We start from the raw sequence: 19,088 nt of genomic DNA, 5'->3' as shown, positions 1-19,088 counted from the left end.
ATACATATGTAACAAACCTGCACGTTATGCACATGTACCCTAGAACTTAAAGTATAATAAAAAAAAAAAAAAAGAACTTGCCAGTATAAATGAATTCAGCTTATTTGTGTACAGTGTCTAAAAAGGCACTTTTTTTTTTTTGGCAGGAAATGTGATTTTTACTCAGATATGTGAGACATGCTAAAGCAGTTTTAGTGGGATTTGGGGAAAGAAAGACCTTTGTAGTCAGATCAGGCTTGCTTCATAAATGCTGTTTACTGTCAACTGTCTGTGTCCCTAATTCCAATAGCATGTTGGTAATTTGGCCCCTGAATTCACAGTTAGTGTATTTTTCTTTATATTGCAAGCTCCTCATTACATGATCTAAATCAATGCAGCAGGCTAGGTTGACTAGCTTTTCACCACTGGAATAAATAACCTTAGGATGCCTTCCAGAAAATAACCTTAGCATACCTTTCAGAAAATAACCTTAGGATGCCTATCCTTCCAGAATCACAGTTCTATGAATTGATCCAGGGCAGGGCCTTTGTCAAAAGATAGCCAATATACTAACAGCTGATCAAAACATGGAGCAACAATAAAACATCCACCGCATCTACCAAGGAAATTCTATGCTACATCTTACTCACCGAAGCCTCAGTGAGATTATTATGAAATGAAAGAAAGAGCCTCAAACCTGGAAAGATCTGGACTTTGTCCTGAGTCTGTTACCAACCAGCTAAATGGCCTTTGTCCACTGAACTGGCTGAGGCCAGTAAAACTGATTTTTAAGATATCTTAATGACATAGGCAAATGCTGACTACAAAATGCCGAATAAAAAATCACGTAGAATACTGCTGCTGTATTACACTCCATTATGACATGATTCATTACACATAAAGAAAAAAATGACTGGATATAAATATTATTTTATTTCACAATGTTTATTGAGCATCCACTAAGTACTAGGCACTCCTCCAGATGCCAGGATAAAAGAGTGAAACAAACACATGCCACAGCTCCTGCCTTCATTAGGGAGCATGGTGATGTTTGTCTTTGATCATGGTATTTTGAGTATTTGAGTATTTTGCACTCAAGTTTTACTGAAACTTTCAACAGCTTACAATACGTTTGCATTGTTTTTAAAACAGACTAATACTATGAAAATGAATTTTCAAAGTGTGAAGCTGAGTTTAAAAAGCGGAATGTTCAAATCATGAAACAATGTTAATCTAATTTTTTAAAATACAACTTTATGAATGAAAAACATCTAAGGAAATTTATCACAAAATATGATTAATGGTCACAGTTGGGTGATCGGACTGTGGATAAGACTGGCTTCCTTTATTACGCTTTAACAGTCTAACCAAGTTTTCTATCATGAGATTCAGAGACGTTTGTAATGAAAGAATACATTGATAAAGGTCCATAGAACCCTCGTATCACGTGGAGAAAGATGACTAAACCAATCAGAGAAACAGAAATACTAGTTGCTAGGGTACCTAGCAGCCTCACCGAAGAAATGCCAATTTGAAAAACAGAATGCTATTGTCCACTGACTGAGTTTTCGCGAGGGACCACATCCCCACCTCACCCCCGCTTCCAGGGCTTGTAAGGCACTGACAACCAAAGAACCAGCATTTTCTTTCGGAGAAGGGTTCGCGGCATTTTTTTTCAAGCAAGAAGGGCGGGGCATGAGGCGAGCAGGGCCGCTCCGCCCGGCAACACTGTCACCTGCAGCTCATGAGAGCCGAGCGCCACCAATCCCGGAAGAAAATACATCTCCGCTGCGTTTCCGCCCCGAGCCTCGAGATCTTGGCTGAGAAAGCAAAGCGTGATGACAGTGGGGACCAGAGAACGGACAGGTACCAGCAGGAAAGGCCCCGACGAACCTACCGTACAGGGCAGCCTCCCATAGTACAGGACAGCCTCGCATCGTCCTGCCCTCGGAACCATAGCAACCGCGCAGGAAGTTCCTGCGCCGCCGGATAAACGCAGCCCGGAGGGCGGGGCTGGCTTAGGATTGATGGCCTCTGGGCCTCTGCATCCGAGCCCGGGGAGGTTGGCGCCGGTCTCCTCTGGGTCCGCCGCAGGCTTCCTTCCCTGCTGTTGGGAGCTGACACCTGAGGGACGATCCGCTGAGCGTCAGGATCTGCTGCGCGACTGCCCCAGCAGCCCCATGTTCGAGACCTGTGCCAATCCCATGGACATTCTCCTCCCACCCAGCCAGCCTCTGAACACGCTTCTCACGTGGTACACGCCCTGTCCTCCTCGCAGCCCTCACACCGCTGATCCTCCTCGGCGACCTCAGCGCCCCCGGGGCTGACCAGGCCGTGGCCTGCGCCTCTCTGTCCTCAGGGGGGTTCTCCTCCCACCCACCTAAGTCTCTTCCGCCCGCGGTCACGCCCCGGGCCTCAGGAAAGACTGCCATTTCTTGCATCCCCCACTCTCGTAACGGGCAGCACCCGATCCTGTCCTAACAGCTCCCTCTTCCAATGCCCCAGCATCCACAGCCTTCAGCCCCAAGGAGGCCACCTCTCCATTAACCACAACCGCGTTCCTCACCATTTAACCTTCCTTAGCCAGCTTACCCAAAGCTATTAATTCTCTCTCTCCTCCCTACTCTCCTGGCAATCCCCCCCAAGTAGACAATCAATGTACACCCTCCACAAGTGTACCTTCTCTGTCTAGTCTACTTACAAGATCCCTCCACAAGCACTAGCACCCAATTTTCTCATGATATTCACAGATTTTCCCTTGAGAAAACAGAAACAATCAGAGAGGACCCCCCACCACTTCCCAACAGCAGTGAACCTGCACTTATAATCTTGGCTGCTTCCCTGGAGGAAGTGACAGGATCCTACTTGAGACAAGGCCCTTCACCTGGATCCTATACCCTCCACCTTCTTAAGGGATCATCTTTTGCAGTTATGCTTTCACCTGAATTATCATGTTCCTCTATCTGTACTTTATTATCTATAAAGTTGGCAAAGGGAGTGCTAGAGTTTAGGCTGATCCTGGTTCTTGCTGTTAAGTAGGTGATACCACAGGGGGCTGCGTTCCCTGAGGATGGGGGCAGGGAGGGGGCAGATGTTGAAAGTGACTGATTCAAGAGCTAAAGATCGTGCATAAAGGAAGCCTAACTCAGCTAGGGGCTAGGTGACCCTGCAGCCAAGGCTGTGGAGAAGACAGCCCTGGACAGGGGACTTTTAGACTGCCATGTTTGTCTCTGCATTGTGCAATTTTAGCAAGAATCCTGCTAAGTTAGTTTAGTTAGAATTTCCCCTCCTCAGTATCTCAGTTAGGTTCCTCATCCCTCAGGTGATGTCTGGTCACCCTGGCCCACCTTCACCAAGAATCCTGTTAGTTCAATTTAGCCACAATACCCCCTTACCCTTGGTGTTTCCTCTTAGTAATTTTCCATCCATTGCTCCCCATCCTGCTCCTTGGCTATAAATTCCCACTTCTCGTTGTTGTATTTGGAGTGGAACCCAGTTTCTCTCCCTTCACTACAAAACCCCATAGCAGTGGTCCCTACGCCTATCCTGATGGTCCTGAATAAAGTCTGCCTTACCGTTTTTTAACAAATGTCATGAATAATTTTTTTCCTTAACGTCCTTTACTTGGATCCCATGCCCTTCCACATTCTCAAGGAATAAGCTTTTGTAATGATCATTCATTTTACTTGAATCACCACATTCTCCATGTCTATTGGATCATGCTATCTTCTACAAAATGGGCAAATAGATGGTTAGAAATGAGGGATTTTGTTTTCTAGAGCTAATCTTGGTTACTGCTGTGTTGTAGGTGAGACCCCAAGGGGTTGCATTCTCTGAGGAAGGTTCGGGGGCTGGAGGATATGGAGATAGGGACTAGGTTACCCTGCAGCTGAGGCTGTGGAGTGGACAACCCTGGTCGGGGGCGGAAGGGAAGATGAAGCCCAGATTCAGAGTGGTCTGCAGAAGCCAGCACACATGGCCTGAGGCTGAGTCAGCCAGGGAGTACCAGATTCTGACCAAGATGAGAGAGACAAAAATGCAAGTTACACCAGCCACAGACATATTGTGAGCAAATCAGCATCACCAGCAGGATTTGGGAGACAAGTTAGCCTTCCTTCAGAAACCACTGAGGACACTGCAATCAACATGAGACTCCTAAGCAATGCAGACCATCTTTCATTGCTGTAAAGAAATACCTGGAGTCTGGGTAATTTATAAAGAAAAGAGGTTTGAATTAGCTCATGGTTCTGCAGGCTGTATAGAAAGCATGGCGCTGGATTTGTCAGAGGCGTTCGAACCAGTGCAATTCTGTCTTCAAAAAATAGGAAAAATCTAGGAAAAATGAGACTGGGACTTGCTTGGCTGCATTCTCAGGAAGTTAGGTATTTCTAGCCTCTAGATGTTTCTACTGAACAGACCCTGACTCAGGAGTGTCCTGATATCCCGATATCTTGAGAACAGAGCCATTCCTACTTTTGCTTTAAAAATCATAATATCGATTCTTGTAAAATATAGAAATGAAGAAAATTAATCCTTTATCACAAACCCTTGTAGCAGAGCACATCTCCCCATAATCTTTTTTATCCTGTATACAAATGAGTATTGTACCTAAGGTGGATGCATTCCTTTTCTTACTTTTGGGAATACCCTACTCTGTCTACAGAGTAGCTGTACTTTCACCACTTTACTTTCTTAATAAATTTGCTTTTGCTTTGCACTGTAGACTCAACTTGAATTCTTTCTTGGGCAAGATTCAGGAACCCTCTCTTGGGATCTGGATCGGGACCCCTTTCTGGTAACAGCTTCTGGGGAGGCCTCAGGAAGCTTTTACTCATGGTAAAAGGTGAAGCAGGAGCAAGCACTTCACATGGCAAAAGCAGGAGCATGAGAGAGAGAGAGAGAGAGTTGGAGGAGGGGAGGGAGGCGCCACACACTTTTAAATGACCAGACCTCATGATTATTATGTAATGGCCCATTTTGTCCCTTGTAATAATCTCCACTACAAAGTGTGCTTTGTGAGGTATTAACTTGACACCTTGAGTTTTTATGTGATTCATATTTGCAGGGTATATCTTCTTCCATCCTTTACTTGTAACTTGTTTATTTTTAAAGTGAGGTTCTTTTTTTCCCAAGATACAGATTGGTGATAAATATATTGTGAAAATCAAGATCTTCTTGCAGCTGTGAAACAGTAACAGTAAAAATACCAAAAAAATCAGATGTAGAAGCTAATATGGAACTGAAGTGTTATGCAGAAATCCACAGAATCATTTGTTAGGTTCCTCAAAAGAACCTCAATCAAATTTACTGACAGCCTTTATAGAAACATAACTTGAAACTAAAGTGACACATTTATATGAAAAAGTATTACTTCATCACCCCATTTTCCGCAGTAGGGTTTTAGATGAAATTTCATTTCACAAAACTGTTCTGTTGCTAAAAGTATTTTGAAAATGGCTATATAGGATGATCTCTCAGAGGTTTCTCAGCTTAGAAATTTTGGGATTCAAATATCTTTCTCTAGATTGAATGGAAAAAGTAAAAAGAGAACAATATCATGGGGGAGGGAAATGTTGATCTCCTGTATTTTTCTTTTCTTTTTCTTCCTAAACTAACTGGTCTGTGTTGGTTCTCAGCTGTGCTGTTAATCCAGGGAAAAGTTGGCCTACAGGAGAACACATGGATTCACTGGGCCCCAAGGCAGTTTTGAATTGCTCAGAAACAACAGCCAGAATAACTTTTGAAAGAATAACTTTTGAAATGGAGATGATTGAGATCTTCTGACATGGTTTGGTGGTGTCCCCACCTTGTGGAAGGGACCTGGTGGGAGGTGATTGAATCATGGGGGCAGGTCTTTCCCATGCTGTTCTCATGATGGAGAGTGGGTCTCACAAGATCTGATGGTTCTATAAGGGGGAGTTTCCCTGTACAACCTCCCTCCCTTTGCCTGTTGCCAGTCATGTAAGATGTGACTTGCCTTCTGCCATGATTGTGAGGCCTCCCCAACCATGTGGAACTGTGAGTTCTCCATTAAACCTCTTTCTGTTTCGTTTTTTTTTTTTGTTTGTTTTGTTTGTAAATTGCCCAGTCTCAGGTACGTCTTTATCAGCAGCATGAAAACGGACTAATACATCCTCTGATTTATGTTACTTCTCACTCAAGTTGCTTGAAGTGCCTTCTCATCAAGAACTGTTTGGGTAGAGACAGACACATTTGTTCAGCCGTATTTTTCTCTGTTTTTTTCTCCTCCTTCTTTCCTCCTTCCCTCCCTTCCTCCCTTCCTTCCTTCCTTCCTTCCTTCCTTCCTTCCTTCCTTCCTTCCTTCCTTCTTCCTTTCTTCCTTCTTTGTACAAAAATAAGTGAACTTATTTCTTCTCAGTAAAAATATCAGAATATTTCATAAATTTTGTGAGGTTTTTTTTGAAATTTTTATTTTGGGTTGAGGGGTACATGTGCAGGTTTGTAATATAGGTAAATGCATGTCACAGGGGTTTGTTATACAGATAATTTTGACACTCAGGTATTAAGCCTAGTGTCCATTAGTTATTTTTCCATATTCTCTCCCTCCTCCTACCCTCCACCCCAGTGTGTTGGTCCTTGCTATGTGTCCATGTGTTCTCATCATTTAGTTCCCACTTATAAGTGAGTACATGTGGCATTTGGTTTTCTGTTCCTACATTAGTTTGCTAATGATAATCACCTCCAACTCCATCCATGTTGCTGCAAAGGTCATGATGTCTCTCTCTTTCTTACAGATGCATAATATTCCTTGGTGTATATGTACAACATTGTCTTTATCCAGTCTACTATTGATGGGCATTTAGGTTGATTCTGTCTTTTTTTATTGTGAATAGTGCTTCAATGAACATACTTGTGCATGTGTCTTTATATACCCAGTAATGGGATTCTGGGTCAAATGGTTGTTCTGCTTTTAGCTTTTTGAGGAATTGCCACACTCCTTTCCACAATGGTTGAAATAATTTATACTTCCACCAATGGTGTATAAGCATTGCCTTTTCTCCATAAAGTCACCAGCATCTGTTATTTTTCCTTGATTTTTTTTTATTTAGCCTTATATAGTTTGACTATTTTTTTCTTTGAGACAGGATCTCATCTGTCTGTGAATGTGGATTCTACTTATGTCTGAGACTTCTAGGGATTCCAGCTCTCTCAGTTGCCTATATTTGAACTTTATGAATTTGTTACATTTCAGTTGTTTCCTTCTTACCCACTTTTATGACTGTCACTTCTCGCACATATGTTCTGCCAGAGGTAACACAGTTTGTGTGTCTCATCTCTCCTCAGAGGGACTTGTCATCCTCTTGTATCAGTTTCCATGGCCGCCTTATTACCTCAGCTCTCTCATGATCTAAAAAAAAAAAAGATAATATAGATTATTAGGCTTTTTCTCATTTTCAGGGCTAAAGTGACTTTCTCTTGAGCCTTTCTAAATATTATGTGGAGGTAGAGCTCTCCTTTGTTAATATTTTGACTACTGGTACAAAAATGCAGCATTCAAATATTTGGATTAAAAGATAATCCAGGGGATAGCTGACTATGGCTTGGAAGCTAAATCCAGCCCATGACTCATTTTTGCACAGCCTTTAAGAGAAATACTTTTCTTTTTTTTTACATTTTAAACTCTTATTTTTAAAAACCACAGAAATATGCCACAGAATCTATGTGGCCCACAAAGGCTAAAATATTTATTGCCAAGCCTGTTAAAGAAAAATTCATGACCCTGTATTAATCTAATATGTACTATTCTGCATTACATTAAGGCATACATTTTCATCCAATATTTAATTTATTTACTCACAGACTGAAAAGTATGGATTACTTTCTGATCTTACCCTATCACCTTAAGAAAGCATCCAGCTTTACCAAACCATGTTTTCAGTCTGAGAAACTTGTCCCAGGGCTTAAATGAATACAGAAACATATATCTGAGGTCGGAGATTGTCAGGACTTGTTTCTGGTCATAACCCTGCTGACTAAAACAGGATCTGATTCAGACAGAATAAAGTAGATAAACTGGCAGAAACCAGCAGATGGCCATAAGGGTGATCCCTGGCTGCCTTTATTGCTTATTAGCATGAGGCACTCCCACCAGCACCATCACAGTTTACAAATGCCATGGCAATGACCTGGAAGTTACAACAGCTTCCCATGGCAATGGCCTGGAAGTTACCACCTTTCATAGAAAGTTCTAAATATCTCACCCCTCAACTTGCATTAACCTGCCCTTAATGTACGTATCAGTCAATAGAAATGCGTTTGCAAAGACCCCATAGGTTGGTGACTCTGAGTGTAGTGCCTGTGAGTCGGCCCTGCTCTGCAAGAAGCAGTTCCATTCAATAAAGGATTGCTGTCTGACACTACCAGCTCACACGTGAAATCTCTCCTGGGCAAAGCCAAGAGCCCTGTCAGGCTAAGCTTCAATTTTGGGGCTAGCCTATCCTGCATCAGTTTCAAAAGGAGAATTTTTCCAAGTATTCCATGACTGTGTATTTCTCAAGGTCATTTAAAAAAAATGTCAATATCTCAGAATCTTTCATTCTATGTCTTGGTCAATGTGTCATTTATGTAAGCCTGATGGTGACATATACCTCAAGTGTAACGACTGTTAGTCTATTATAAATGCAGTAGAATTATTGCCCAGTAAGACGTAACATCAAATATCCATATTTAATTGCATTGGACTCCTCCAAGTACTTACAGGAAAGTTGGTAAGAATATATATTCATGCTTGAAAATATTTTGGAATACGTGTAAAATGGATCAAATCCAAATACCACAGATGGCACTGTCACTAGATGCTGATGAAGTACATAATAAGAACCACCAGAGACAGTCAATAATAAAGGGGGGAAATGAAAGGGAACACATCAAAGCACCATCAGACAAGTGCAGAAGCACACACATGAACACACCCTGTAGCTGCAGAAACACATGGTAGAAACTAAAGCCCCACCACTAATTAGATTTTTTCTCACCAACTCAGGAGTTCGCAAATGAGTTTGCTAAGGGTCAAACGCCCACAATAAAACTGGCCAATTTAAATATCACTGAGAGTTACTTAAAGCATTATGTGGAAAGCTAGAGACAACAGTGAATTTATTCTGAGCAAGTCTTAATCCATCATCTTCACAGATGGCTAAAGAAAGGGCCTCTAAACATTTTGTCTCATAATCTCTAAGGTAGTGACCTTCAAACTCTTTTATTATAATGCATGAGAAATACACAGTTTGTATATATTTCAGTACACAAATAAAATATAAGTATGTATATGTGGGTGTGCCATGTATTTATATATTTTGTATGCAATGGATACTATTTACTATTTTATCTCATTTCTTTAAAATTATCATTCTTTGAACTCATCCAGCTGGTCAAGGGTTATCTCCCACAAGAATGGTGGGAAGAAGCCTAAATTTGGCATGAGGTTAAACACTGCCCTTTTAAGCTGGAGTGCGGCTACTCAGCAATCATTAAAATCCAGGTCTCCGTGAAGCACAACCATGCAGCCATCTGATGCTGTGACTTTGATTGTGTGCTAATTAGTTGCTCACAGAAAGTCTAAATCCAGAAATCACTATCTCCCATTCTTTGAGAACTTCTGAGTGCACTATACTAAAAACTAGAATTAACAAGAAAGATAAAAGATACACTAAATATTAGGTCAGGATTATGACAAATGATGTTTTTCAATCCCAAAACTCTTTGAAGCCCTAGTCTAAAAATCCTTGTCTTGTTGACTCCATCAATCCTAAATCATTATGATTCCTACCCAATTCTAACAAAACTGTCCCCGACTTTAAAAGACCCACTTTACACCAGATTTCAAAATCAGAATAAATGTGCCTAAAGCCAGTCCACATCTGACATACTAGTGGCTCTTTTGAGTAGTGCTCTTCCTTACAGTGTTGTGCAAATAATGTCAGAGCTGTCTTATGAACAGGTTATTTGGATGTTATTTGGGGAGTACAGTTTATGATGAGCACAGTCACCACTGCTGTGCATCATGTCACAGTAGACTGAGCCTAGATCCTACCATCAACATCTATGGAGATTTCTGAACTATACACTGCCTGAATGACCTACAGGTATATTCATGTAAATCTGTTACTATTCCAGAGACTTAAATGTGCAATAACATAACCTAAAAATAGTAAACAGGTGTATATTTATTTATTCTGCATTAGAATTTAGTTAAACTCATTGCAAGCATTACAGAACCAAATAAAAATTGGTTAATCAAAGCATGTATAAAAATTGGCCAAGGTGGGAGGATCACTTGAGCCCAGGAATTCAAGACCAGCCTGAGCAACACAGTGAGACCACTGCCTAAAAACACAAATCAATCAATTGCCCAGGTGTGGTGTCCACACATGTAGTACCAGCCACTCAGGGGAACTGCTTCTTGAGGATTGCTTGAGCGCAGGAGATCGAGGTTGTAGTGAGGTATGTTCATGCCACTGCCCTCCAGCCTGGGTGACTGAGCGACATCCTGTCTGAAGAAAAGCATTTATAAATATAGATATGAAAATAATTTAGTTCTTTCAAAAAAGGTCTTTCTGAGACACGTCCTCCACTAAGGGTGATATGGGACTGTCTGTTCCCAAAGTTTCTGGATGCATGAGAATGGTTGGGCAAGAGACAAAACAAAACAAAACAAAACAAAAAGATCTCTCAAGTCCCTTTCTTTATGTTCCTGAGACCCTGTGGATGTGAGTCTGGGGACAGCAGGAAAACCCTGTCTGGCCCTGCATGTGCTTGACTTAATAGTGTGCATGCCCCTTGCTGGGCAAGTCCTTTGCTGCTCATGTGCCTTAGTGTCTGTCTCCTGTCCCTGCAGAGCCCTGACAGATGGTTACTTTTTTATTTTATTTTATTTATTTTTTATTGTTTTTAGATGGAGTCTCGCTCTGTTGCCCAGGCTGGCGTGCAGTGGCGTGATCTTGGCTCACTGCAAACTCCACCTCCCAGGTTCTAGCAATTCTTCCTCAGCCTCCCGAGTGACTGGGACTACAGGTGCATGCCACCACGCCCGGCTAATTTTTTGAATTTTAGGAGAGATGGGATTTCAACGTGTTGCCCAGGCTGTTCTCGAAATCCTGAGCTCAGACAATCTGTCTGCTTCGGGCTCCCAAAGTGTTAGGATTACAGGCGTGAGCCACTGGGCCTGGCGACAGATGGTGACTTCTTTTGTTCTTGCCAACTAGGATCCAGCCGGTAGGTCCGCAGATCATTCCTCCCAGAAGTTGAAGGGGGAGTGAGCGTGAGGAGGGGCGGGTGGTCTTTGTGAGCATCAGGCGACTGGATCCATGGCCATGTAGAGAAAAGGGTTGCGAAGTGGTCATCCTTCTACTAAAAGGCAGTGATGCTGCCATGGCCTCGTCGTCGTGGGGAGACCAGACAAGGGAGGAAGGAGGGCCCTGGAGGGGAGGAGGCTCAGCTGAACATGGAGTGAGTTGTGAAGGGGTACACTATTTGAGGTCTTTGAGTCCCTAGAGCATATGAATCTGCCCACAGAGGACGGATTCCAACCTCCTTAGTGGGGACCTGGGGAGAGGAGGACTGGACGTGGCAGGACAAGGAGGGGCAATTCAGCCCACAGGACAAAGTCAGATCTCACTGCGCATGCTTCTTGGGTGGCCGCCTCAGTGCGCATGTTCACTAGGCTTCTTCCGTTCGACCTCTTTGCAGCACGTTGCAAATGCTCTGGAGCTGAGAGGGTGTGAGGGTTGCTTTCCTGCTGTCTGAACTCTTCTCCCCTACTGAAACGTAACGGGTAGGTCCGCAGGGCAGTCCTTCCAGGAGGTGAAGTGAGAATGAGTGTGAGGAGGAGCCAGTAAGCTTCTAAATGGGTCAGGCTGCGTGGTCCCTGGCTCAGAGGTAGAGGTGCCTCAACGTCGTCATCCTCATGCGTCACCAGGGCCATGGGCCTTCTGGTCTTGGCAGGGCCACAACTAGGGAGGAAGGAGGGCCACGGAGTGGAGGGGGGTCAGGCGGAGATGGGGCGACTGCTGGGGTTGCTGTTGGAGGTATCTGAGTCCTGGAAGCATCTGGAACCCCCAACAGAGGACAGATTCCAGACTCCTAGGTGGGGAGTCTGGGTGGGTGGGAAGGAATGGGAAGGGACGAAGTGCATGGTAAGGAAGGAGCCTAGAAACTGGGAATGCCGCGGGCTGGTGACCACAGCCCTGAGGTCTGTAGAGTGCCTGGCAGAGGTGGCCCGTGAGGAACACCCAGCGCTGTGTAGCAATTTCTGAACTCCACCATGGAGGTTTGAATGGGCGGGGCTCTGCATTTCAACAAAATTTGATTTTACAGGGCAAATGGGCCTAGCAAATGGGTGTGTGAGAAAAGTAGTTGTCACTCAAATTTTAATTCTCTAGCTGTATTTTCCTAAATGTCTCCGTGATGGAGAGTTCAATTGTGACACCAAAAACCTTATCAGAAATTTCCTGAGTCTTTGCCAGGAGCCTTAAGACATTGCTGTGCTAGCTTGACCAACATAAGTAGCTTTGTAAGCATACGATTCAGAAGACATAGACACACATTTGTTCCTGGGACTTACTTTCAAAATTTTTCCAGATTAAAAAAAAAATTACAAGTTAACATTTGTCCATAAAAGTGGCCAAATATAGCTATCCTCTCAAGTGCATTTTCCTAATCACGATATTCTGTTTGCAGAGGGAAATATGAGGTACCAAGGAAGATCAACATATAGGCCTATACCAAGATGAAGTTTATGACCTTCTGAGCTGACTGTGCCTCTGCTTGTGAGTGCCTTAACGTTCAATATTTTCTATTAGCAGAACGTTATTTTTGTGATAGTGTTATTAAACTACTATACATAACACTGGTAAAAGGTCTTCCGTGCTGATAAAAAAATGATCATGGCATCTCATGAAGGACAGACTAATCCAAGAGGATTATGTTCTGGTTTTGTCTGAATAGATGATCTTCTGTTCCCCGGTTTTTTGCCCATGACTTCCTTCTCATGCTTATTGATAACTGATTGCACACATCTCTACCAAGATAGATTAAAATGGCTACCAAAGCCCTTAAGGGTAACTGTCTTAGAGTAAACTCTCTGTGGGAAGAGTAACTTTATGAAACATTAAGAATATGAAATAGTGTTGGAGAAATGTCTTTAGACTTATGATCAGAAGTATCTATGTATTCTGTATACTTATATTATTGAGATGTATGTCAGTGTATTTGCACACACTCACCGCTCCTGGTCCCGGGAGCCCAGTCATGAAGAGTCTCAAGAAGAGGAACCACTAACTGAAAGTCGGGATCCTACACCTGGTCAAGAAAGAGAAGAAGATCAGGGTGCAGCTGAGATTCAAGGTGCTGGGAAGGGAACAAAAGATGTCTGTGGGAAGGGGAGGAGGCCTATGTGTGCATCACACATATGCCATGACCAGTAAGGGGAGGAAAGAAAACATTAGGAAAGGATCGCAAACATTTGCTGAAATTTGGCTGTAAAAGTGAAGCGTATAGTTTGCAGTCTTATGCAGTCTCTGGATATAATGAATCTTCTCTTTTTCTTTGCGATCTACTTTGTATGCTTGCAAATACAGTCCTTGCTAAATTAGAACTTAGGTGACCACAGCCTTGAGTTCTGTAGAGCGCTTGGTAGAGGTGTCCAGTGAGGAGCACCCAGCACTATGTTGCAACTTCTCAACTCCACCCTGGAGATTCGAATGGGAGGGGCTCTGCATTCCAACAAAACTTGATTTTTGAAACCATCTGATGTAAGAAAATGTACATTATTTCACTAGTATAATTTGATCTTCTTAAAATGTTGTATCATCTTCTCAGCTGTGGTGTCCACAGCGTTGTATGCACCCTTTAATAGCGTGTAGAGTGCCAAGTCACCCTACCATGTAACACCCTGAATAAAGCCTATTTGCATAGGGATGTTAGCCCCATTTTATAAATAAGAAAACTGAGGCTCATGGGTTGAGGTTTACCAAAGAACACTTGAGTCAAGGAGACAGAATTCATATTTCATTTCAAGGTTTATTTATATTTCAAGATGATGATTCCTCCTATCATCTATGTTGTAAGAGAAAGTGACTGGTTTTGCTTAAGATGCATAATACTCAAATATGGCTGCACTATAAGGTACTTCAGTATTGGCTCAGGACAAAACATGGTTCAGTGAAGCAGGATAGAAATTCCAGAAAAGAGCTCAATGAATGACAGCCACTGTTTCCTTTCATTGGTGTTTTTGACAGTATGTTTGGTAAAAGTTGGATAATTCAGGACACTGGCATATGGATAGCTATATTAGTATGATTTTGAGGGACTTTTAAAAGTTGTTTAAACACTTTTATAATTAGAAAACTTAAAGTGCCATAAGATTATCATGAAACAGAAATTGTTTCCTCAACAGGTAGCATTTTCAAGGTAAACACTGACAGAATTTGGGCCATGGATTATTTAGCAATTCACTGCTAAGGGGTTTCCAGAATATGGTTGTCCATAATGCTGGTTTGTTTATTTATTTATTTATTTATTTTAAATTATACTTTAAGTTCTGGGATGTATGTGCAGAATGTGCAGGTTTGTTACAGAGGTATACACATGCCATGATGGTTTGCTGCACCCATCAACCTGTAATCTACATTGGGTATTTCTTCTAATATTCTCCCTCCCCTAGCGCCCCCAGCCCCCAACAGGCCCTGGTGTGTGATGTTCCCCTCCCTGTGTCCATGTGTTCTCATTGTTCAGCTCCCACTTATGAGTTAGAACATGCAGCGTTTGGCTTTCTTTTCCTTTCTTAGTTTGCTGAGAATGATGGTTTCCAAAGGACATGAACTCATTCTTTTTTTTATGGCTGTGTAGTATTCCATGGTGTATATGTGCCATATTTTCTTTATCCAGTCTATCATTGATGGGCATTTGGGTTGGTTCTGAGTCTTTGCTATTGTGAATAGTGCTGCAATAAACATATGTGTGTATGTTTCTTTATAGTAGAATGATTTATAATCCTTTGGGCATATACCCAGTTATTTATTTGCACTCAACTTCCTATACTCTCACTGTGGGAAAGTGATATTGCTGTTGTTGTTCGTACTTTATTCTCATTGAGATTCATCTATGGAAAGTTACATATAGGGCCTTTGGACCTAAGCATAACTTTAATTAATTTTAACCAGAAAATTTTCAAGTTACTTCAACAAGGGATGGGTGTCAACGACTGTATGACTTGTCATAAGCCAGCCAATACATTGATGTAAACTTTCAGAAAATTGCATTTAAGTTATGATTAAAATGCTATTTATGTGGCAGACTTCAGATATCTTAGATAGTTGATACTTGCTATTCATGATACACAATGGTAACATATGGAAAATGTAGGTGTAGTGTGGTTTATCCTTAGATTGTCATTTAAAATAAGATTTCAGGCCAGGACCAGTGCCTCATGTATATAATCCCAAAACATTGGGAGGATAAGGCCAGTAGATCCCTTGAGCCCAGGAGATTGAGGCCAGCCTGGGCAATACAGGGAAACCCCATCTCTACCAAAAAATACAAAAATTATACTTGGTGGTGGCATTCACCTGTAGGCTCAGCTACTCATGAGGCTTAGACAGGAGGATCCATTGAGCCCAGAAGGTTGGGCCTGCAGTGGGCCTAGGTGGTACCACTGCACTGCAGTCTGAATGGAGTGAGACCCTGTCTCAAAAAACAATTAAATACATAAAATAAGATAAGATTTCGTAATACGAGAAAACGAAATTGTAACATTTTTGCATCACATTTGTTATGACACTAGCCTACAGGCTTTTATTTCATAATGCTGAGGAAAAGAATATTATCATTTCCTTATTTATATTTTATGTTTGTCTGCTTCAGTTGATACTTTTTGCATTTTTAAGTATCTGACCTGGAAGCTGATCTCCAAGAGCTGTCTCAGTCAAAGACTGGAAATGAATACAGAGATGTTCCTGATGTCAAGGGGAAGATTCTGCCAAAACTAGAGCATTTTAAAATGCCAGAAGCAGGTACGTTATCCATTAAATGCAAAATTAGGTGCTTTCTGTTTTCTACAAAATTATACTTTTGATAATAGAAACAGAGAATATTAGTGCCCCTTTAAAAACAGAACTCAAACGCAGACTTTCTTTGAAAGGTAGTTCAGACCCTGAATGCCTGACTGCAAGACTTAAACACTATCAGATACAGAAACAAATTGGGTCAAAGCCATATTGAATCCTCAAATGTGAAAGCATTTTCTTCTGAGTATAACCAACAGCTAACAATTTTTGAATTAGTTTTTAATTTCTGCTTTTAAAAAATACATTGTAATACCATTTGTAATACCAGTTTGTGTGAAATGTGCTGAGAACTGAAGAGGCTTCTAGTACCAGCTCTACCATAATTTGTGAGATTCTTAATGAATCCCATAAATTCTACACCCACGTTTGCTCTTATTGAAAATAATGAATGAACATCAGATTAAATTCTATTTCAGTGCTGATTTCTGCATGCTGTGGTTTTGTTGGATAGAATACAAAGATACTCGACTTTCATGATTTGTTTATCATAATAATCAGCTTCAGTTCAATTATAATATCTGAGTTGAGACTTCATTGCTCCTAAGAAAATAAACAACCACTCTGCTTGATATTTGTTTCCCTATATGGAGACCTTAATGACTGTTCTTGGATTTTGTCAACTTCTGAATTCTGTGGCTCTTAGTGAAGCCTTGAATATCTGAATAATAGAATGGCAGGAGACAGGTTTCTGTGGCCCATGAAGTAGGGAGAATGCATGTAGGTTAGTGAGCATGCTCCTTGCCCTACTGTTAGTCTTCATGAGCTACTGTGTGTAATTAGATTGAAGACACATATGATAGAATCACCTCTAACTATATCATAGATTACATATTACAAATTTCTGTCTTGAGATGTCAGTTAACAGGATCTAAAGTTTAAAGTCCAGGGGCACGCCCAGATGGCCATATAGGAAAAGCTCCAGCCTCCAGCTCCCAGCATGAGCGACACAGAAGACGGGTGATTTCTGCATTTTCAACTGAGGTACTGGGTTCATCTCACTGGGGCATGTCGGACAGTTGGTGCTGGCCTGTGGGTGCAGCCCGACCAGCGAGAGCTGAAGCAGGGCGAGACATTATCTCACCTGGGAAGTGCAAGGGGGAAGGGAATTCCTTTTCCTAGCCTAAGGAAATTGAGACACACAACACCTGGAAAATCGGGTAACTCCCACCCTAACACTGTGCTTTACCAATGGTCTTAGCAAATGGCACACCAGGAGATTATATCCCACACCTGGTCCAGAGGGTACCATGCCCACGGAGCCTCCCTCATTGCTAGCACAGCAGTCTGAGATCTGACTGGAAGGCAGCAGCGAGGCTGAGGGAGGGGCGCCGTGCATTGCTGAGGCTTAAGTAGGTAAACAAAGCCGCTGGGAAGCTCGAATTGGGTGGAACCCACCACAGCTCAAGGAGGCTGGCCTGCCTCTGTAGACTCCACCTCTGGGGACAAGGCATAGCTAAACAAAAAGCAGCAGAAAGTTCAGCAGAGGTAAATATCCTTGTCTGACCGCTTTGAAGAGAGCAGTGGATCTCCCAGGATGGAGATTGAGATCTGAGAATAGACAGACTGCCTGCTCAAGTGGGTCCCTGACCCCTGAGTAGCCTAACTGGGAGACATCCCCCACTAGGTGCAGACTGACACCTCACACCTCACAGGGCTGCGTACACCCCTGAGACGAAGCTTCCAGAGCAAGAATCAGACAGCAACACTCGTTGTTCAGAAACATTCTGTCTTCTGCAGCCTCCACTGCTGATACCCAGGCAAACAGGGTCTGGAGTGGACCTCAAGCAAACTCCAACAGACCTACAGCTGAGGGTCCTGACTGTTAGAAGGAAAACTAAAAAACAGAAAGGACACCCACACCAAAACCCCACCAGTACGTCACCATCATCAAAGACCAAAGGCAGATAAATCCACAAAGATGGGGAAAAAGCAGTGCAGGAAAGCTGGAAATTCAAAAAATCAGAGCACATCTCCCCCTCCAAAGGAACGCAGCTCATCACCAGCAATGGAGCAAAGCTGGACGGAGAATGACATTGATGAGTCAAGAGAAGAAGGCTTCAGTAAATCAAACTTCTCAGAGCCAAAGGAGGAACTACGTAACCAGCGCAAAGAAACTAAAAACCTTGAAAACAGAATTGACGAATGGCTAACTAGAATAACCAATGTAGAGAAGTCCTTAAAAGAACTGATAGAGATGAAAACCGTAACACGAGAACTACGTAACAAATGCACAAGCTTCAGTAACTGAGTTGATCAACTGGAAGAAAGAGTATCAGCGATTGAAGATCAATTGAATGAAATGAAGCGAGAAGAGAAGTGTAGAGAAAAAAGAGTAAAAAGAAATGAACAAAGCCTCCAAGAAATATGGGATTACGTGAAAAAACCAAATCTACATCTGATTGGTGTGCCTGAAACTGACTGGGAAAATGGAATCAAGTTGGAAAACACTCTGCAGGATATCATCCAGGAGGACTTCCCCAACCTAGTAAGGCAGGCCAACATTCAAATTCAGGAAATACAGAGAACACTACAAAGATACTCCTTGAGAAGGGCAACTCCAAGACACATAATTGTCAGATTCATCAAAGTTGAAATGAAGGAAAAAATGTTAAGGGCAGCCAGAGACAAAGGTCGGGTTACCTACAAAGGGAAGCCCACCAGACTAACAGCAGATCTCTCAGCAGAAACTCTCCAAGCCAGAAGAGAGTGAGGGCCAATGTTCAACATTCTTAAAGCAAAGAATTTTCAACCCAGAATTTCATATCCAGCCAATCTAAGTTTCATAAGTGAAGGAGAAATAAAATCCTTTAGAGACAAGCAAATGCGTAGAGATTTTGTCACCACCAGGCCTGTCTTGCAAGAGATCCTGAAGGAAGCACTAAACATGGGAAGGAATAATAGGTACCAGCCATTGGAAAAACATGCCAAAATGTAAAGTCCATTGATGCAGGGAAGAAACTGCATCAGCTAATGAGCAAAATAACCAGCTAATATCATAATGACAGGATCAAGTTCACACATAAC

The 19,088-nt window shown here is 42.3% G+C and overlaps 1 protein-coding gene and 1 pseudogene across 6 annotated transcripts in view; one reads left to right on the top strand and one right to left on the bottom strand.

Moving 5' to 3' along the window:
* FAM104B (family with sequence similarity 104, member B) overlaps window positions 1–2,064 on the bottom strand; it is a 28,233-nt gene extending 26,169 nt beyond the window's left edge. For 2 of the 6 annotated variants that reach the window (XM_011963770.1, XM_011963768.1), the window contains exon 1: window positions 1,877–1,896. In XM_011963770.1, the coding sequence (XP_011819160.1) occupies window positions 1,877–1,896 (20 nt within the window). The other 4 variants (XM_011963769.1, XM_011963771.1, XM_011963772.1 and 1 more) reach the window with 4 other exon arrangements.
* A 9,841-nt stretch (window positions 2,065–11,905) lies between these two features.
* LOC105527448 lies at window positions 11,906–16,218 on the top strand (annotated as a pseudogene).
* The last annotated feature ends 2,870 nt before the right edge of the window (window positions 16,219–19,088 follow it).

This window comes from Colobus angolensis, unplaced genomic scaffold (assembly GCF_000951035.1).
Source record: "Colobus angolensis palliatus isolate OR3802 unplaced genomic scaffold, Cang.pa_1.0 Scaffold624, whole genome shotgun sequence".
Taxonomy (NCBI): domain Eukaryota; kingdom Metazoa; phylum Chordata; class Mammalia; order Primates; family Cercopithecidae; genus Colobus; species Colobus angolensis.
Note: the sequence above shows the minus strand (reverse complement) of the source record. Positions and strands in the feature narration are given on the sequence as shown.